This window comes from Ursus arctos, unplaced genomic scaffold (assembly GCF_023065955.2).
Source record: "Ursus arctos isolate Adak ecotype North America unplaced genomic scaffold, UrsArc2.0 scaffold_6, whole genome shotgun sequence".
Lineage (NCBI taxonomy): Eukaryota > Metazoa > Chordata > Mammalia > Carnivora > Ursidae > Ursus > Ursus arctos.
In genome coordinates, this window is record NW_026623078.1 from 39,945,594 (window position 1) to 39,966,809 (window position 21,216).

Below are 21,216 nucleotides of genomic sequence, written 5' to 3' on the forward strand. Positions count from 1 at the left end.
TGTGCTAACCAGAAAGAGTTGACAGAAGAATGAAGCAAGATGATCACATACCATTTTGTAAACTATAGTGGGTGATAAAGGCTAACCCACAAAACTGAATCCACAAAACTCCCATTTTCCAGTGAATAATGCTCTTAAGTATCTTAAGGGGCACCTGGGTGGTGCAGTCGTTAAGCATCTGCCTTCGGCTCAGGGCGTGATCCCAGAGTCCTGGGATCGAGTCTCACATCAGGCTCCTCCACTAGGAGCCTGCTTCTTCCTCTCCCACTCCCTCTGCTGTGTTCCCTCTCTCACTGGCTGTCTCTGTCAAATAAATAAAATCTTTAAAAAGAAAAAAGAAAGAAAAGAAAGAAAAAGTATCTTAAGATTCTTTTTTAAAAATTTTATTGGGGTAAGATGAAACCTACCTTCTTAACAAAATTCTAAGTGTCCCGTACATTATCAGTGACTCTAAGTACTAAGTTGTACGGCAGATCTCTAGAGCTTATTCATCTTGTTTAATGAAAACATACTCATTCATTAGTAACTCGCCATTTCCGTTCTCCTTAGCCCCTGGCAGTCACCATTCCCCTTTTTGATTCTGAGTTTGACTATTTTAGATACCTCATACAAGTGGATCACGTGGTGTTTGCCTTTCTGTAGTGGCTTATTAAACTTAGCATAATATCCTCCAGCCCATCTGTGTTGTCACATATGGCAGAATTTCCTTATTTTTAAAGTCTGAATAGTATTCCATCACAAGTAGATGCCACATGTTCTTTATTCATCTGCTGATAGACATTTAGCTTATTTCCACTTTTGTGAATAGTGCTGCAGTGAGCATAGCCTTGCGAATATCTCTTCCAGATCATGATTTCAATTATTTTAGACAAATACCCTGAAGTGGGATTGCTAGATCATGTGGTACTTCTATTTTTAATTTTTTGAGTATCCTGTATATTGTTTTCCCTGGTGGCTGCCCCATTTTGCATTCCCACCCATAATGTATACGGGTTCCCTTCATCCACATTCTCACCAACACCGGTAGTCTTTTGTTTTTTTGATAATAGCCACCCTGACAGGTGCAAGGAGGTATCATTGGCCATTTGATCTCTTCTTTGGAGAAATGTCTATTCAAGTCCCTAGCCCATTTTTTGAGTCAGCCTATGAGTGTTTTTACTAATGAGTCTTAGGAGCTTTTGACATATTTTGGAGATTAACCTCTTATCAGATATGTGGTTTGCAAATATATTTTCCCATTCCACATGTTGACTTTTCGTTTTGCTAATTGTTTCCTTTGCTGTGCAGAAGATTTTTAGTCTGAGATAGTTCCACTTTTTTTACTTTTATGTTTTGTTGCCAAGTAAGTTTCTCTATACGCCCCATAATTAGCAATTTCCATTAATATTTGCAGACTAACTATAAACTTAACAGGTATTTGTAATTATCTTGAGTCTTAGCTAGTGGTTATTAAACCATACAATGGTCTTAAATCTAAATCAGTAATTTCAGTATCAATACACTTATTCCCCATTTCTAGCTATGCGTGCTATGTCTCTGACTCATCATTTCTTCATATACATATCCCTTATTCCTTTATCTCATATTTTATTGAATCCATCAATTCTCAAGAGATTTTCCTCACCTATTTCTAATTATATAAACATATTTAGTATTTACTATACTGCTTATCTTTTACAGAAGTATATTTTGGGGTATAAATATAGACATAGGAAACATTAAGGCCAAAAATGTTTAAAGTGAAGGTCAACATTTTCCAACAATAGCCACATGCTCCCATGTCCGTGGAGCTTTTTTTAGGCGCTTTAATCATGATCAAATGGTCCCTATTGACCTAATGCTATTAATGAAGTTAATAGATCTGCCTTAAAATCAGTTAAAGTGGTTTTGAAGGTTATCTGTTCACAAAAGTGCAGACAGCGGGGATTCTTCGACCCTTAAGTTTCTCATGCTCCACATATGCTTTGATTTGTGATAAGAACGTGACCTAGAAGACGGCGCAGATTCAGGACTCTGAGAGTGGGGAGACGCCTTCCGCCTGAGGTTCCTGGATATGACCCTCTGAAGATTCTTCAGGGAAGACCCGGCAGCCCTGGTGATGACCCAGGGATGATCCAGGGCCTGCCCAGCTGACATGCGATGACTAGCCTCCAACATAAGTAGTTTGTCTATAAAGTCCTTTGCCAAGTGGGAAATATTTGGCCAAGGCTAGAAAGGAAAAATAAATAAAATAGAATAAAATAAATAAAATCAAAATACACAAACACACATAGAGTATCATCTTCTTAATTACATAGATGAACGCATATCAAACCCGAAAGACCTTTTCAAGTAAGCAAGTTAAATACTATATCATTAAATATGTAGGGAACCTGAAAACCCACTTTCAAAAGAGGCACAAAACAAACAAACAAACAAACAAACATCTATTTGGTGAAAGGAAAAGACAAACACAAATTGTCTTCCAAACTCTCTGTTCAGTGAAGGAGAGTTCCTTTCCAGAAATCTGGCCAGTGTGCGTCAATTAGCAATGTGAGTTCCCACATCACATTTGTGTGGGCTGGAAAGGAAAAGCAGCTGTCGTCCATGAAGTACACCAGCACCCAGTTAGTATTTACCACTCTCTGGTCATCTCATAGAGCTTCCATGACTCCAAGAATCAGCTAGAGTGGAAAGTGGGATGGATTGAGAAATCATCAACTTTCTCTCCCTTTGAAAGCTTACTCCAGACTTAGGAGTCCTCCATCTGCACAGCCCCCAGAGAGAAAGGGCAGGACGAAAAGGGCACCTGGGTGAAGACTCCTCCCCCGGGACATTTCCTCCACACACTCAGGGCCCGCATGGCCCCCCATCAGTTGGCTACAAGCAGGATTCTGCATGTAGCAGAGATACTGCAGGCTGCGATGTGTACAACCAGCTATTCACTGTCTCGGGGATTTGTTCTCACAGTATTTTCTGCTTTCGCACATACTTTAAGTACAATAGCTGTAATTCACAGTGACTTTTGCGAGGATGGAGACGAGAGCTGTTGCTTCCACTTGTGTTCTGCGTTATCTACCAGCACATATCATAGACCTAGGAAAAAAACTACAGTGTTGTATCCTTTGTCATCTACAAAGGAGAAACACTGAGAAAGTTGCCAGTACATCTGCTGCATCTCAAACAACAATTTCTGGTTGACATGTGTTTTTAAAAAGTTGAATCTCCCAAGATAAGGAAATCCTTACAACCTATTGTCTTTGTCCTTGCGTGAGGAAAAATCAGACTCAATTCAGACATCACACTCTCCAATCTCTTAACACTCTATTAACCTAGAATTTGAATCAAAAGAAACCAGGAAAGGAATTGCTCTTTTTTTTCCTTTAGCTTATTTAGGTAAATGAGATATGAGAAATATTTATCCCCAAAATAAAATGCATGAAATAAATGAACACATTTGCCAAATACTCAAAGACAGGGAAAATAAAATGTAAACACTGCATGTCTAGACAAAGTACGTCAGTGGCTGACACTCACAATGGCATATCCTCTGCTTTGGCTAGACATCTATTTGGCTCTGAATCCAGACACATTTATCTAGGCTCAAGGTTAAATTAGATGTCTCCAATGGAACATTATAAGACAAGCAACTGAATCTTTCTGGAAAATATAAAATATATGTAGTGAGATTTATGGAGAGCTCATTAATATGACCCCAAATGAGCATACACTTAAAACGCAGTTGCAGAAAATAAGGTAACATAGAACGTTCTTCAGCTGAAGTGCATTATTCAAACACAGGTTAGAAATTACAGGATTCCTGAGCCATGAAGAACAACTGGAGAGTACCTAGCCATCAATCACATATTACACAGTAGAAAATGACAGGTGTAGAAAAAAATGTCAGAACTATTTTATTTTTATCTTCTTAATCAAAAATTTATTTTTGTCTATGTTGTATGAAGTATAAAATAAATAATATGCATATATGTATATATTCTATAAATGAATAAAAATTGAGTGTGCATGCTCACAACTTTTGGACTAATAGTGTTATAATATGACCAAAAACTATTTAGAGGGGCGCCTGGCTGACTCAGTCGGTACAGTATGCAATTCTTGATCTCGGGTTGTGAGTTTGAGTCCCACACCGAGCACAGAGATTACTTAAAAAATAAAAAAACGATTTGGAGACCACACATTGAATCAAATTCATATCGTGGACCAACTCTCATTTGATGACATCATTCAGTCCCTTCACCAGTCTGGACATCCATCTTGCCATTTCCTCTCTTTGCCTTGAAAATTCCTATTTGGCTTTTCTCAGCATTCTCGAAGAGACACTGCCATCAGTCAGCCTGTTAACCCATCTTAAAGTGGAAGAGCCTGGGAGGGAGGCAAGTGGATCTGGACTATGCAGGCTGCCCAGCCCTATACAGCTCTAAACACAGGGTCTCAGTTTCCTCATCAAAAAAATGTGGATCATATCTCTTTCACAAGATTGCTATTAGAAACAAATTAGATCAAGTATGGTTTTCAAAATATAAAATATCATGTAAGTTTTTGTTGCTCTTGTTCTTGTTACTATTAAATCATTATTTTACTCCTTCTTCAGTTCTTTTGTGGACACACCCACCTACTACACACAGAAAACTGGAAGAAGAAAATTATCCAAAACTTCTCGTACCGAGTCCACTTACTATTAGCATGACAAATGTGTGTCCGCAAAACAATGTTCTGCATTAAGAGGTAATGAATCAAATAAAAAGAAAGATAGCAAGACATACAAATGGCTAACAGACACATGAAAAGATGCTCAACATCACTCATCATCAGGAGAATACAAATCAAAACCACAATAAGATATCACCTCACACCTGTCAGAATGGCTAAAATTAACAGCACAGGAAACAGCAGATGTTGGCAAGGATGTGGAGAAGGGAACCCCTCTTACACTGTTGGTGGGAATGCAAACTGGTGCAGCCACTCTGGAAAACAGTATGGAGTTTCCTCAAAAAGTTAAAAATAGAACTACCCTCCAATCCGGCAAATGCACTACTAGGTATTTACCCAAGGGATACAAAAATACTGATCCAAAAGGATACATGCATCCTGATGTTTATAGCAGCATTATCAAGAATAACCAAATTATGGAAAGAGCCCAAGTGTCCATCGACTGATGAATGGATAAAGAAGAGATAGTATACGTATACAATGGAATATTACTCAGTCATCAAAAAGAATAAAATCTTGCCATTTGCAATGATGTTGATGGAGCTAGAGTGTATTATGCTAAGCAAAACAAATCAGTCAAACAAAGACAATACCATATAATTTCATTCATATGTGAAATTTAAGGAAAAAAACAGATGAACATCAGGGGAGAAAAAAGAGAGAGGCAAATCATAAAACAGACTCACCTATAGAGAACAAACTGAGGGTTGATGGAGGGAGGGGGATGGGCTAAATGGGTGATGAGCATTAAGGAGGGCACTTGTGATGAACACTGGTTGTTATATGTAAATGATGTATCACTAAATTCTACTCCTGAAACTAAGATTACACTATATTTTAACTGGAATTTAAATAAAAACTTGAAACTACAAAAAAAGAAAGAAAGGTAGCACTTTATTTTATTCTGAGGTCATTCAATTAATTTAGCAACAAGTAAATTGTAATATTTGTGAACAATTCAGTCCTTTTTATTCCCTTTGCTCTTTCTTCCTTTCCTCATCTGGTTCTTTGCCTATTTGTCTATCCTCTCCAATAGAAATTGGTCGAATGGTATAAAACAATAATAACAAAAAGAAGGTACAAAACTGAAATTTAATACTAGCAATTGCACTGTTTACTCTCTTTGAAAGAATAAAGGGAATTTAGAGGAATGGTATCTTATATTCTATTGAAGTCTTGATTCCTTCACCTTTAAACAGAGAAATAAGGAGTGATTTTAGTTTTTTGTTTTCCAACTTTTTGATGAATGATTTCTCCTAATGTAGTTCCTTCACAGAAATGCCCATAGAGAATCAGTAGTAAAAGTCATTATTAGAGTCTAGACACTACAAACACGCACACACACATGCACACACACACACAAGCACACACACAATATACACAGTTCCTAAAATTCTATATGCAACATCTCGAATTTTAAGGATTGTAATTAATGTTAAAATTTGCTAAATATAGAGCTTACTGAAGTACAGGGTAACAATTATTGATGGATTTAATTACAGAGTTTTCAGACAACTACAAGTATCTATTTTTAAGTAGATGGATAAACCACCACTCAAATGAGTGCTAAGAGCACTCAAAGTAGCATTTATCTCCTTAAAAATAGCTTTTAGGGGCACGTGGCAGCTCTGTCAGAAGAGTATGTGACTCTTGCTCTTGGTGTGGTGAGTTAAGCCCCCCATTGGGTGTAGAGACTACTAAAAAATTAAATAAATAAATAATTTAGAAAAATTTTTAAATAGTAGTATTTATTAAAAACTTCTACTGGGGGCACCTGGGTGGCTCAGTTGGTTAAGTGTCCAATTCTTGGTTTCAGCTCAGGTCATGATCTCAGGGTCCTGGGATAAAGCCCTTGTAGGGCTCTGCACTCAGCACAGTGTCTGCTGGAGATTATCTCCCTCTCCCTCTCCCCCTGCTCCTCCCCCTGCTCGCCCTCTCTCTTTAAAATAAATAAATCAAATCTTTAAAAAACAAAACAAAACTTCTACTGATGACAATTCTCTGACTAGCATTTCCCTTCCTTTGAACTTTAGTGTAAGGCACTGGTAGGATTTCACTTAAGTTTTGCAATTAAATTATATGTAAATGTGCCCCAAAGTACCAATTAACTCTCCATAACTTTATTACTTGTAGACCAGGAAAATAACTCTTCCTCGTATCAGAAAGCAGGAGATTCTGGGGAGCCTGGGTAGTGCAGTCGTTAGGCGGCTGCCTTCAGCTCAGGGCGTGATCCCGGCGTTCTGGGATCGAGCCCCACATCAGGCTCCTCCGCTATGAGCCTGCTTCTTCCTCTCCCACTCCCGCTGCTTGTGTTCCCTCTCTCGCTGGCTGTCTCTCTCTCTCTCTCTGTCAAATAAATAAATAAAAATATTAAAAAAAAAAGAAGTGCAACGTAATCAAGGAAACAGATAACTACCTTCCACTCTCATCACTACTCCTTATACCAAAGGTAACATCTACGCAGCCAAAGTGAAATGCACATGGTTTCAATTCCAAGAAACACTCACTGTGATTGAGGTTAAGGGAAGAAGATATATACCTGTACAATTGCAGTCAGAGAAGAGATGAAGAAAGTGATGAGTAGAAGAGGAAGTGCATTATGAGAGATTTTATAAACATTAAAATTATGTTCTGTAAAACTTCTAAAGTAAAAATATCACTTACAAAGTTGAGCACCACATTTTCGTGAGCGTAAGTTTTTAAGAACTAAATCACAGGAATGGGAACCAAATTACAAGAATTATGACCTAACTGAAATGTGGTTCATCTCATTATTGAAATTCTAGTCATGATGGAAAGAGAATAAAAGGGAAATAAAGAGTCAAATCTTCTGCTCTCCTTCCCCTTTTTCCTACTTCATAACCTGAATGGAAAAGAAATATAGCAAAGAAAAAATACGAGAAATTAATGGAGATGAGGATACAGAAAGAAAATCGGGGTCATGGCTGTTGAGCAAAATCCATCAGCTCTGTTACTTCTAAAGGAGTGCATCAGTAAACTTTCTCCTACCAGGACAGCAGTCATAGGTGAATCTCAGTACATTTTCTATCAATATCCATGTGGGATTTTTTAATACCAGTGTTTGTCTTTGCCAGCTGGCTAATATGGTTATAAGACTCATTTTATTATCGATTTTTTCACATCAAAAAAGATTACTGTGATATAGTGCAATATAATTAGACAATAATACATGATTTCCAACTCACTGGCAAGAGTGTGTAGCTCTTCACTAGCATTAAAATGTTAACACCTCACTTTTCTCTCTATTCCATTTAAAAGATGAAAAAGGTGTACTTGGCACTGTAAAATATATATATATATAATATAAATATATATATAAATATATATATGATATATATAAATATATATAATATATAATATATATAAATATATATAATATATATTTAATATATAAAATATATATAAATATATAAAATAAATATAAAATATATATAAATAAATATATATAAAATATATATTACAGATATATATATTATATATATATATTTTACAGATATATATATATATCTCTAGTAACTTATTCAAGCAAAGTTCAAACTTGTGGTCCCACTGTTCCCCGCATCAATAGTAATAGTAACAGAAATAGCTAACATGTATATAGTGCCACATACTAATATGTGAAACTATTCTAAGCACTTGACACGTTTTAGCTCATTTGATCTTCACAAAAACCCTGTTAGGTAAACACTATCATTATTTCTGTTTTACAAATGAAGAAACTGAGATGCAGAGAAGTTAAGAAACATGCCCAAAGTTACACAGTTAGCAAATGGCAGAGCTGGGAATGGTTCCAGCCAGCATTGCTCCAGACCGTGCCCTTGACCGTGACACTGCACTGCTTTACAAAACACCCACGTGAATATACGCTCACCTGCACACGATGCTCTAAAGTTCTTATTTTTTACTACTACAAAACATAGTCCCTTTTATGTGCTTTTGCATATGCTGTTCTGTCTACTTGGAACGTGCCAATCTCCCTTTCAGAAACTCCTACCCTTCCTCCAAGACACAGCACAAATGTCCTCTCCTTCATGAAATCTGACTCAAATTTCCTAAGCAGTAAGAGGCTGTCTTCCCTTGTTCCATGGACTTTGAGCTTTGTTCCTATATGTATCAGAGCACTTACATTTAAAGAGATACAAAAGAATACATGGTCTCTCAGGCACCTGGGTGGCTTAAGCATCCGACTCTTGATTTGGCTCAGATCATGATCTCAGGGGTGTGAGATCGAGCCCTGCGTTGGGCTCCATGTTCAGCAGGGAGTCTGCTTGAGATTCTCTGTCTCCCTCGGCCTCTCGCCCCTGTTCACTCTCTCTCTCATTCAAATAAATAAATAAATCTTAAAAGAAGAAGAAGGAGGAGGAGGAGGAGGAGGAGGAGAAGAAGGAGGAGAAGGAGAAGATCTGGTCTCTCAGACAAGACCACTTGATTCCACAGAGCAGGGACACTGAGCATTTTCATGTGGGTATTCCCAGAGCTGAACATGATCCCTGGCCGGAGGAAGGCCTGACAAGACGGAGGGTGAAGACCACACAAGGATGCTTTCCAACAGTCTCTGGGAGAAATGATGGATGAGTCTTTTACTTACTATCTCCAGCATGAGCCCTGCCACCAAGCTGAAAGCCATCATGATGGTGTTGGTAATCAAGTAGATAAGTAAAATCCCCCCTCACACAGTAGACAGGATTTCTTTTTTTTTTCACCATGTGCTGTGTCTTTCTCTCCTGGTTGTCTCTCAGGCATTGCAGGAAGCAACTGGAAAGGGGAACTCCTACCCCCACTCTGCAAAGCCCAGTGAATGGAGTAAATGTACCCTTCTAAACCACCCTAACATTCCAGAATGAATCTAACAAATTTAGCAACTAAAGGTATTAGTTATCTAAAATCCACCTTACTCCCCAAAGATACATATGTACTGATCTGAAGGGGAACCTGTACCCCAATGTTTGTAGCAGCAATGTCCACAACAGCCAAACTATGGAAAGAACCCAGATGTCCGTCGACAGATGAATGGATAAAGAAGATATAGTATATATATATATACATATATATACACACACACACATTTTGCAAGGATATGGATGGAACTAGAGAGTATTATGCTGAGCGAAATAAGCCAATCAGAGAAAGACAATTATCACATGATCTCACTGATATGTGGAATTTAAGAAACAAAATAGAGGGCCATAGGGGAGAAGAGAAAAAAATAAAACAAGATGAAGTCAGAGAGGCAGACAAATGATAAGAACCCCTTAATCACAGGAAACAAACTAAGGGTTGCTGAGGGATGGGGTAACTGGGTGACGGACATTAAGGAGGGCACGTGGTGTAATGAGCACTGGGTATTATATAAGGCTGATGAATCACTGACCTCTACCTCTGAAACAAATAATACATTATATGTTAATTAATTGAATTTAAATTAAAAAAATAAAATAAAAATTAAAAATAAATAAATAAAATCCACCTTACCATAAATTAAAATTTGTATTCTATGCTCAATGCAGTTATAGTTGAGATACATTTACTCATGCAGTTATAAATCAGAATCTCTTAATAATTTTTAAAAAGCAATTATTTTTACTAAATGCATTCTCTATGCTTAACTCTTCATGCGATCTTATTGGACAAAAGGGGGGGTGGGGCGCCTGGGTGGCACAGCGGTTGGGCGTCTGCCTTCGGCTCAGGGCGTGATCCCAGCGTTGTGGGATCGAGCCCCACATCGGGCTCATCCGTTGTGAGCCTGCTTCTTCCTCTCCCACTCCCCCTGCTTGTGTTCCCTCTCTCGCTGGCTGTCTCTATCTCTGTCAAATAAGTAAATAAAATCTTTAAAAAAATAAAAAAGGGGGGGGAATATGGTACAGTCCCAACCTTCAAAGAACCAACAATGTCTTAGAAAGAAGACATACAGATTAAATGTCAAAACATAAGAAATTTCGGGGCGCCTGAGTGGCTCGGTAGTTAAGCGTCTGCTTTCGGCTCAGGGCGTGATCCTGGAGTCCTGGGATCGAGCCCCACATCAGGCTCCTCCACTGGGAGCCTGCTTCTTCCTCTCCCACTCCCCCTGCCTGTGTTCCCTCTCTCGCTGGCTGTCTCTCTCTCTGTCAAATGAATAAATAAAATCTTAAAAAAAAAAAAATAAGAAATTTATTATAATCCTAAACACTATTCAGAAAAAGGAAAGAATAACACTAGTGGAATGGTCATCAAAGCTCCATGAAAAGGAATATATTTCACATCAAAATCAAGAAGAATTAAACATTAATATTATAGCCAATTTTTTGCTTATACATGGATGGAGTCAGATTATATATCTGCCAGGTGTCTACAAAATACTTGCTATAAATATTAAGCACATCATTCATCTTCATCATAAGAGATACAACACTTTAATCTCTGGTATTTGTCCTATTTATTGCACTTCTCCACCTGACTTCTAGAGAAAAGAAGTGATTCACACAATGTGTCATACTTGGAATTTTTGTCATAGACAAAAGGACTTTATAAAACAACCCACACTGAGATCCCTGGGTGGATCAGTCTGTTAAGCATCTGCGTTCAGCTCAGGTCATAATCCCAGGTCCTGAGATCAGAGTCCTGCACTGGGCTCCTTGCTCAGTGGGAGCCTGCTCTCCCTCTGCCTGTCACTCCCCCTGCTTGTGCTCATTCTCTGACAAATAAATAAATAAAATCTTTTAAAAAAATTTAAAGTAAAAAACAACCCACATTTCCACATTTATTATCTTACAGTTCTGCAGGTCCAAATGGGTCTTAAACCCTAAAATCAAGGTATCAGCAGAGCTGCTGCAGGGGAGAGTTCCTTCCTTGCCTTTTCCCGTTCTAGAGACCGCACACGTTCCCTGGTGCACGACTCCTTCCTCCTTCCTCACGTCTCCTCTACCTTTGACCCTCCCACCTTCCTACTGTAAGGACCCTTGTGATCACATTGAGTTCACCCAGATAATCCAGGGTAATCTCCCCATCTCAAGATCCTTAATTTAGTCACGTCTGCAAATTCTTTTTTGCCACATAAGATGGCACATCTACAGATTCTGGGTATTCGAGTAGGGACATCTTTGGGGAGTTATTCTTTGGGGAAGCACCTATGCTTCCAGAATTGATGGTCACCCTCGTATTTAAATAAAATTGGTGCATTTAGAAATTACTATGCTTGCTGATAAATGGCAGGTATACAATAATATGATGACAGAGAAAACATGATGACACACTTTTCTAGGGCTATCAATCTGTGTTTCCTTGATATTATGGAATGAATGTTTGTGTCCCTCTGAAATTCACATGTTGAAACCCTAATCCCTAGTATTGTTATATTTAGAGATGAGGCCTCCAAGGAGGTAATTAAAATTTTACATGAGGTCATAAGGGTGGGGTCCTGATCTGATAGGATTAGTGGCCTTTTATTTTTTATTTTTTTTATATAATTTTTATTTTGTTATATTAGTCACCATACAGTACATCCCCAGTTTTTGATGCAATGTTCCATGATTCATTAGTGGCCTTTTAAGAAGAGACACCAGAGGGGCTCCTCGGTGGCACAGCGGTTAAGCGTCTGCCTTCGGCTCAGGGTGTGATCCTGGAGTCCTGGGATCGAGCCCCACATCAGGCTCCTCTGCTATGAGCCTGCTTCTTCCTCTCCCACTCCCCCTGCTTGTGTTCCCTCTCTCGCTGGCTGTCTCTATCTCTGTCAAATAAATAAATAAAATCTTAAAAAAAAAAAAAAGAAGAGACACCAGAGTTCCCTCCCTCTCTCCCTCTCTCCCTCTCTCCCTCTCTGCTTCTCCCTACGCCATCTCTCTGGCCACACACACAAAGAAGAGGTCACGTGAGCACCCCACGAGAGGCAGCTGCCTACAAGCCAAGATAAGAGTCCTCATAATGAAACCTACCTTGTTGGCATCGTGATCTTGGACTTCTCAGCCCCTAGAACTGTGAGGAATAAGTTTCTATTGTTTAAGTCATCCATTCTGTGGTATTATGTTACGGCAGCTTGAGATGACTAAGACACTTGGTAATATTATAAGAGAATGTGAATATGATGGACATGGGTGCCTGACAAACACAGGAAAGAAAGCCAAGGGGATATAAACCCAGTATTACAAGCAGCCACAATCCTACTCTGTGTTGCATGTTGTCTGAAGCTACAAACAGGCATTCCCTCAAGAAGTAGAGAGTGCCACCATGCAGACAATGTCAGTGCCCCTGAGCCCCTTTTTTCTGTACGTACACACACCCCCTTCCTTTGGAGTGCTTTCCTTCTAAAAGCCAACACCTTGTTGTTGTTTTTCCTCAGTGACTAGCCTGGGGCTCCTGGAGCCACTTGTCTTTGGTCCCCAGAGAATGTAAAAATTTACCACTAGCTCCCCACCACCATCACCCCTATTGGCTAACAGAGAGCGGTAGGTGTGGAAACCCAGCTAGCCTGCCTCAAGTTGGAAGAATGCTGAAGAAGTCTTCCTTGCAAGATGAGGCTGACCCTTATGGCTCTGGCCTCCTCATCTTCTCTCCCCTCTTTGTCCCACTCCCTTAGCTGTCTTCTTGGAAGTCTTCCCTTACTTAGTCACTTGAACATGAATTGTCTTCTCAGGGGTTTCTTAGCTTTTTGGGGAATCCAACCCTAGAAACCCTCTGAATTAAATCTGACAAAAAGACTTTTTAAACAATATATTGCTTATTATTTTTGCACATTAAAAAAGTAATAGTGATATCTAGTCTAAACATGGCCCAATAAACCACACCCCCAGTAATCAGACTGTATGTGGACTCTTTCCACATTGAATCTGGGCTAGCCTAAGACTCACAGAACTCAATAGAATGAGGGAGAGGTAATGCTGTGTCATTTCCAAGCCCAGGCTTGAAAAGCACTGGCAAATTCCACTGTCTCCCTCTTGGAATACTCCTTTTGGGAAGGCCTAAACTACCATGTAAAAAGTCTGACTACCCTGCTGGGAAGATGCCATGGAGAATACCCCATGAAGAGAAGGCCCTATGAAGCATTGAGAGAGGAAGGTGAATAAGGCCTCATGGTTCTAGTGACCTAGCTGACCCCAGATTTCCCGCCATCCCCACTACAATGTCAGACATTTGAGGGACCACCATGGACATTCCATCCCAGTCAAGCCCCCATGACGGCAGTTCCTCCCAACATCATGTAGGACAGAAGAGTCACCGAGCTACAACCAAAACAGAAATATGTATTCTTTGTAAACAAAAGAACAGCAGAAACAGAAAGATATCAAATTATAAAGAAAAAAATCCAAAACAAGCCATAATCCCCAAACCGGGAATAAGTTCTGTTAACATACTGTATTTCTTTTAAGCCTTTTCTCTATGAATACATTTTTCCACATGATCGTGATCATGCTGTACACAGTTTGCATTCCGCCTTTTTCTTTTCACTTGGTAGCATGCTGTGAACATTTGCCAACGTCCGTGCAATTTTTAAGCATTCATAATTTAGGGACTAGCATACTCTATCATATGGATGTCCCATAATTTATTCAAACTTTCTTTTAGGGTTTTTTTCAATTTTCCACTTCTATAACTATAGCTCAGATGAGCATCTTTATACTGAAAACTTTGCTGCATCTGGTATTAGTTCCTTAGATTATTAGAAGTGGAATTACCAGATCAAAATTTAAAAACTTCCAGAAGTTCTAGACGCATATTTTCAAACTGCATCCCAAGAAATCTGTAAAATTTGCCCTCTACCAGCAGTGAATGAGATGGTTGATCTCTTAGTACTCTCAACAGCAATGAGTAGAGTTGAAGTGGGTTTTTTTTAATCTTTATTGATTTGAAAAATTGAAAAAAAAAAGACTTTGTTTTCATTTGTATTTTTTGGTTATTAGTGAGGCTGGACATCTTTTAAACTTTAAATAATCAATGGTATCATATTTTCTGTGAACTGTCCCCATCTTTTCCTACTTTCCCATGTAAGTCTTAGTTCTCAATTACCAGTTTGGATGAGTTTTTTAAAAATGTACACATGTACAATAAAATATTAAAGCTTTGTCAAAGAATAGAAAATATAATATTAAAATTAGTTGTTTAGCTTTTGATTTTTGCTTAAGATGATATACATATAGATGTTATGCCTTAGGTAGATAAAAATCAAACTATCAATATTTTTCTTCATGAGAAAAAGAACCCTTTCATAGTTAAACATATATTTGATCACTTGCTGAACATGAAATGGATTTCCCCTTTTGTCAGGCTTCCTACACGCAAGCACTGGCAACTTTCCTTCTCTACCCAGAAACAACAAGTGAACACATTCGGAAACGCTGGGAGTTCCAAGTTTAAGCGGTGGATAAATATTTTACACAAGCTATGAGATTAAACATTTCACTGAGGAAACACTGTATTACAAAAAAGGCTTGAATCACCTAGATTCAAGGCAGAAAATCTCACCAAACACCCAAGCGTCACGCCGAGCCTCTGAGTACACATTAGCCCTCTCAGCTGATGAAAGAAAAACTACAAACTCACTTGCCTACTTAATTATCAATGTCATGTGCTAACCACAGAGAAGTCAGTAATCAGGCCCTTGCTACCTTGAGACCAATGGCTCTCAGCCAGGGGTGATTCTGCCCCGCAGGGGACATTTAACAATGTCTGGAGACAACTTTTGTTGTCACAACTTGAGGAAGGTGTTGAATCTAACGTGTTTACTAGCTGTCCAGTACCTGCCAGTATCTACCAGGAGCGTATGGAGGGTGGAGTAGAGGCCAAGCGTGCTGCTGAGCATCCTGCAAGGCACAGGACAGCCCCACTCCCATCCCCTTCCTCCCCACGCCCCATAAAGAATCATCCAGCCCTGTCTCTCCTGCCCCCCACACAACCTCGCTGTGTGACTCTGGGCATGCCACGTATCCTCCAGGACTTGAGAGTAATAAATTAATAAATCTCATTTTTGTTCAAAGTTAAAAAAAAAAAAAAAAGAAGAATCATCCAACCCTTAATGTCAATAGTGCTGAGGCTGAGAAACTACACTCAATAGGAGTAAAATTATTTCTTACCTCTCCTGTATAATTATATCTGCCCTTCAGAATCTTCCTGTAAAGTCTTGTATGGCTTTCATCATCAAAAGGCAGGACTCCGCTAAGTAAAACATATGTGATTACGCCAAGAGCCCACATGTCCACTGCACTGGTATAAGGTTTCCTTAGCAAGATCTCAGGGGCTATGTACTCTGGGGTCCCACAAAGTGTCCTCATTGTCCAGTCTCCACGTTTGTTCCCAGAGTGTGCCAAACCAAAATCTGTGATTAAAATTTTCGACTCAGCACCTGGATGATAATACAAGAGATTTTCAGGCTTTAGGTCCCTGTGGGTTATTCGCAATGCATGCAGATACCTGATGCCATCAGCAACCATCTGCAGAATTCTGACAGCGTCCTGCTCTGTAAAGGATCCCTGAGTCATGAGTCGGTCAAAGAGCTCTCCTCCTGTAGCCAACTCCATCACCATGTAAACTCGATCCTGGGCCTCAAAGATCTCCACGAGCTGAACAATGTAGCGGTGGCTAACCCGCCTCAGGATGGTGAGCTCGGATTCACACGCTTCCCGGCCTTCCCTCACTCTGGTTTCCATCACTTTCATTGCAAAAGGTTTCTTGGTGGTCTTCTGCTCCACCCTGACAACCTTGCTGAAACTTCCTGTCCCAATAAGAGCCTTGATGTCGTATCTATCGGGAAGAAAAGCCAAATCTGTTATCCTCTGAACTGAAGATTCTTAAAATTATCTAGGTTGGGGTTTTATATCATCTCTTTTTATCTTTACATCCCCCATCCAATCCCCTTGCTTGTTGTTGCTTAATTGTATTTATTTTTGAAAGCCTCCCCAGATTCTTCTTTAAAATGCAGGTAAGTGACATAAAAGTAATTAGTTGGTGGCAAGATGACTGTTAAGACAACAGTCTTAATAACAGCAGCTACCATTTATTATACATTTATTGTGTGCCAGAAAATTTGTTTTTTGAAAAAAATTCTTGCAATATCCTTATTGGCTAACATAATACTATCCCCCTTTTTCAGATAAGGAAATTAAGAATCACAAAAGTTAAGTGATTTCCCAAGGCCACACAGATTGTAGTTGAAATGGATAGGATTTAAATCCAACCCCTTCAAATGCATTTGACCTAGTGAGCACACATGCCCCATCTTGGCCCCGGACAGCACCCTGATAGATGAACACTGATCAAGTAAACACATCTGGTGCAGACGGTGATAGAGCCACAGTTTCCTCCCAGCTACTCCCCACACTTGCAATTTCTACACAAGAAACAGAATTTTAACATGGCATATATGTTAATGCATAAAGTTATATTCTCTCTCTCTCTCTCTCTCTCTCTCTCTCTTTCTCTCTTTCTCTGGGAAAGGCCAAGAAGTCAGCTAGGATTTCAAAGCCTGGCGATCTTAAACTTGAATTATCTGTGTAAACTTAGTCTATGTCAATTTAAGAATTCTATCAAGTTTAAACCTCTGTTTAAGAAATGTTGAGAAGTGCTCCACTTAGAATCATGGTTTTACAGCTGGAAAGAATATTAGAGAATGACTTAATCCAACCCCTCATTTTACAAATGAGGAAATTTGAAGATCAGGTTAGCAGATTGGTTGTTTAAGTTCTAGAGTGAGGATGAGAACCCAGGTTGCCTTACTTTTATTGTAATTTGCTGCTCTTCCAAATTACTAAAACTTCTCCCAGGAAAGGATGCCGGCGGATGGAATGTGCTCAGGGAGTATGTAGGGAAAAGTAATGCTTTCAGTTGCATACTCAGTAACAGAGATTCAAATGCAAATGTCAATCTGGGCTCTAAATAGCCTTACTTCTTTTTGCTGAGTTTATTCTTCCAGTAATTGTCCCCGTACCTATCTGTTCCTTGTATTCCTGTGCTTCCTGAAGAAAAATGGCACTTGGCTGTACCAGCTTACAGAAATCACCTTTGTTCTCTGCAGTGCATTTAATTTTCTGGCCAATTACTTTATCAAAACAGATAGCAATTTACTCATCTTAAATAGATTCTGTCGCCTCTTCTCTTTCCAACTTTGCTTTTTTATTCACATGCACTTCCAGGTTGATTTTGAAGATAATCACAGGCATTTCAAACTCTATTGCTTTGCAGACCAACCAAAATTTACATTTACCTCTAATGTGGATGAAAGCACTTTGCAAATACTAATTTATCACTATGCCTTCAAAACTGCAGGCAAATTCATTTGCTCACGGAATTAATAATCAGATATCAGATGATTTACCATCTCTGAGGAACTACACTCTTTTGTTTAAAGAAAAGGAGCTTTATTCAATACTGCTAAGGGGCCTTCATATACCAAATATTTGAAAAAAAAAATGCTACTAATTTGGCAGTGAAGGGAACAGTAGGCTTTAAGCCAAAATGTAGAGTAGTGGAAATAAATGGCTTCAGATTGAATAACAAATGTCCCATAACAAATTCCTGTAACTGCAGCCTTGCTTGTGAGCCCTTGATGGCCATGAATGGTGACTATTTTTATGACTTGAGTGGCTCTGTCTTCTGCAGTGCCTGGCACAGAGGGTACAGCAATAAATGTTGAATGAAAGAATCATTCACTGAATACATATTATTTCCAAATGATCGCATATATTCTGAAAACATTAAGGATCGAATCAAGCATCGGAGAAGGTATTTACAAGGCCATTCCATTTCGTATCCTTCCACTCCTCCACTCCTACCCACCGCCCAACAGAGCAGCCTCAAAGTTAATTTTGTAGGTGGTGCAATTTTACATCATCCTCGAAACTGAAATGATTACTTTCACTTCAGCTGCTACAAACTGGGAATTTTTTTAATATGTATTAAAAAATGAAACCCAGAAACAATAATACCATCACAACTTATTTGATAGAAGCAATTGAGAAAGTGCATAGAGTCAGATTTAAATTCTGTCGTCTCTATTCTGCAAGAGTTATAAGTGGAATCACAATGCAGAAGAAAGACAACTGTATTCTAGACTCAGTTCTGCCACTAACTTGGACAAGTCACTTAATCTTCTGGGGCTTAACTCCTCATCAGGGAAAGAGCCTTGAGTTAGTCACTAGAGCCCTTACAATGTTGTGACCCTCCATCTCTATGACCCCTTCACACTCTGAAGGACTGGGACTACCCTGCAGGTGGAGGTTATGAGAGTGGGTAAGACTGGCCCACAGCAGCCTCATTTCTCTGGCTACAGATGACCGAGATGCCATCTAACCAATTCGGGCATGATAAGATCCCATGTCCATTCTGATTCAAGTTCCATTGGATCAGTGAACTTGGTGTCTGAGCTTAGCAGCTACTGGACTAATCCACAAGGTTCCTTGTATTAGAAGTTCCCAAGTAGGGGTGCAAGGGTGGCACAGCGGTTAAGCGTCTGCCTTCGGCTCAGGGTGTGATCCCGGCGTTACGGGATCGAGCCCCACATCAGGCTCCTCCTCTATGAGCTTGCTTCTTCCTCTCCCACTCCCCCTGCTTGTGTTCCCTCTCTCGCTGGCTGTCTCTATCTCTGTCGAATAAATAAATAAAATCTTAAAAAAAAAAAAAAAAAAGAAGTTCCCAAGTAAGCCAGGAAGTGGCTCTGCATAGACTGTTCACAGCACTGCAATGAGTGAGCATACAATTAGAGGGCTAGAAATGTCCCTGAGAAGCCAGACAAGCTCTGCAGAGTGGACGAGGATTTCAGGATTTTCTTCCTCTATATGTCCAACATGGTACACTCTGAAGAAGTTATTTTTCAGGTCCAGCCAACCTGTCATCCTTGCTCATTTCTTGCAGGGAGTCAGCTAGGTCTTATGGTGCTTTATGAAGGCAATACTAAGCACTGCACTAATATCTCAATGAAGACTTGTGTCATGCACTGCACACCACAATTTGCATATATTACTTTAGTTATCCTGACAACATTCGTATGGGGTAGATATTATTATTATCCCCACTTTACTGAGGCAAAAACTGAAGAAGGAGCAAGGCTAAGGAACATTCTCAGTCACACATGATAAAAGACACAAGAGTAGATCTCAAGCCTCGCTGATTCAAAGACTTGTTTCTATTCCATGATCTATGGTCTCCTTTTCCAGAATGTGGTAAAGATCCTTCACAAACAGGCCTTTCTGGACCCAGCCCCAGCACATTTGTGGCAAGGCCCCCCCATCAGCCCTGCAGGGGTTAGGAGGCCTTCCTCCTTCCCCAGCTCTGAGGTCAGGGATTCCCTCCCTTTCCTTGCTCCTGTTCCTCCTCTACTTTCAGTCTGGAATTTTCCCAATCCTCTGCCCTCCCTGCTCAGAGGTGCCAAAGAGAATTTGCCCCAGACACTTGTTAAAAACAGTGAAGATTTTATTCCAGACTATTACCACTGGAGTCACAACTATTGCAGTAGGGGAGAGAGACTGACTTCAACTCTGTTGAAACAAAAGGCAAGAGCGTCTCCAACACTGGGCAGGCAAGCTAGTAGAAAAGTCCTAGAGGACCTTAGTGGGGGGGGGGGGTGTCCACGTGACTGGGCCACCTGTGTTTGCTAATTGGTGCTTACTGAAGTTGGGCTCCTGCCTTCCCACAGAGACTGGGAGAAAGTGGCCTCCTGATGACACTTCAAAGGGATGGCACCTTTGTCCCTGAGAAAGACATTCTTGGGTTCTGGAAGACTTACATCTCAAAGAGGCAGAGAAAGAATTTAGGGACCTCAGAGGCCTGTCATCTGAAAGAAGGCTGTCTAAGGTTTAATCAAGCTGAAGGGAACGTTAAGGCCATCTTGATGGGTGCTTGGTTTATCCTCCTCAACGCAGTCCCAGGCCAGCCCCTCTGCCAGTGCTTCCCCTGGCTCTTTACCTGGCAAGGACCCGGGCGTCGAACCTGGCGCGGAAGCGGGCCACCTGCATCCTCCGAGCCGCCTCGGCCACCTCCTCGGGCCCGGGACCTATGCCTCTGGAGCTGCCCTGGGCTTGACCCTCCTGCTTGACCGGGGCCAGCACAAGTGGCTCTGGGACCACCTTGGTGCTCGCGCCGCAACCCATGCCTCTCGCGCTGCAGAGAGGCCGGGAGCTCTAGGTGGGGCTGCGCGTTTATCCCCAGAGCAGTCGAGCGGGGGCGGGACAGGTCCGCCCTCAGGGCCGGCTTGGAAAGAAACCCCCGCTGCGGGTCTTTGTTAGGAAAATAACTTTCAAAAGGTCCCGCAGCCCTGAGGCTGCCTTGATGGTCACTGACCACTTATCTGTATGTAATGTTTGACAGGGTAAAAGCAAAGGGGACAGGAGCCTCGGCTTAATTCTCTGGGCCTCAGTTTTCTCATCTGAAAAGTGAAGATGTGATCATAAAAAATTATGAGTCAATAAAGGATATCATCTCTGTAAAGGATCTTTATGTCTCCAAAGCTGAGCTCATATCCAGATGACATAAACATTATATATATATATATATATATATATATATATATATTTTAAACTCTAAGAG

General features: G+C 40.2%; 1 protein-coding gene across 1 annotated transcript; it reads right to left on the bottom strand.

The window, feature by feature from the left end:
- Window positions 1-370: 370 nt before the first annotated feature.
- PSKH2 (protein serine kinase H2) lies at window positions 371-20,780 on the bottom strand. The gene is made up of 3 exons (XM_026495808.3): window positions 20,596-20,780; window positions 15,774-16,440; window positions 371-2,208 (listed from the first exon to the last, which is right to left on the bottom strand). Exons 1-3 carry the CDS (start codon window positions 20,778-20,780, stop codon window positions 1,903-1,905), a joined length of 1,158 nt encoding a protein of 385 aa, XP_026351593.1. The 3' UTR covers window positions 371-1,902.
- Between the last annotated feature and the right edge of the window lie 436 nt (window positions 20,781-21,216).

Coding starts and splice junctions, on each gene's coding strand:
- PSKH2 (XM_026495808.3), bottom strand. CDS start 20,780: ATGGGTTGCGGCGCGAGCACCAAGGTGGTCCCAGAGCCACTTGTGCTG. Junction 16,441..20,595: donor GACGCCCGGGTCCTTGCCAG/GTAAAGAGCCAG, acceptor TCTTCCCGATAG/ATACGACATCAAGGCTCTTA. Junction 2,209..15,773: donor GATATAATTATACAGGAGAG/GTAAGAAATAAT, acceptor TTTCCTTTCTAG/CCTTGGCCAAATATTTCCCA.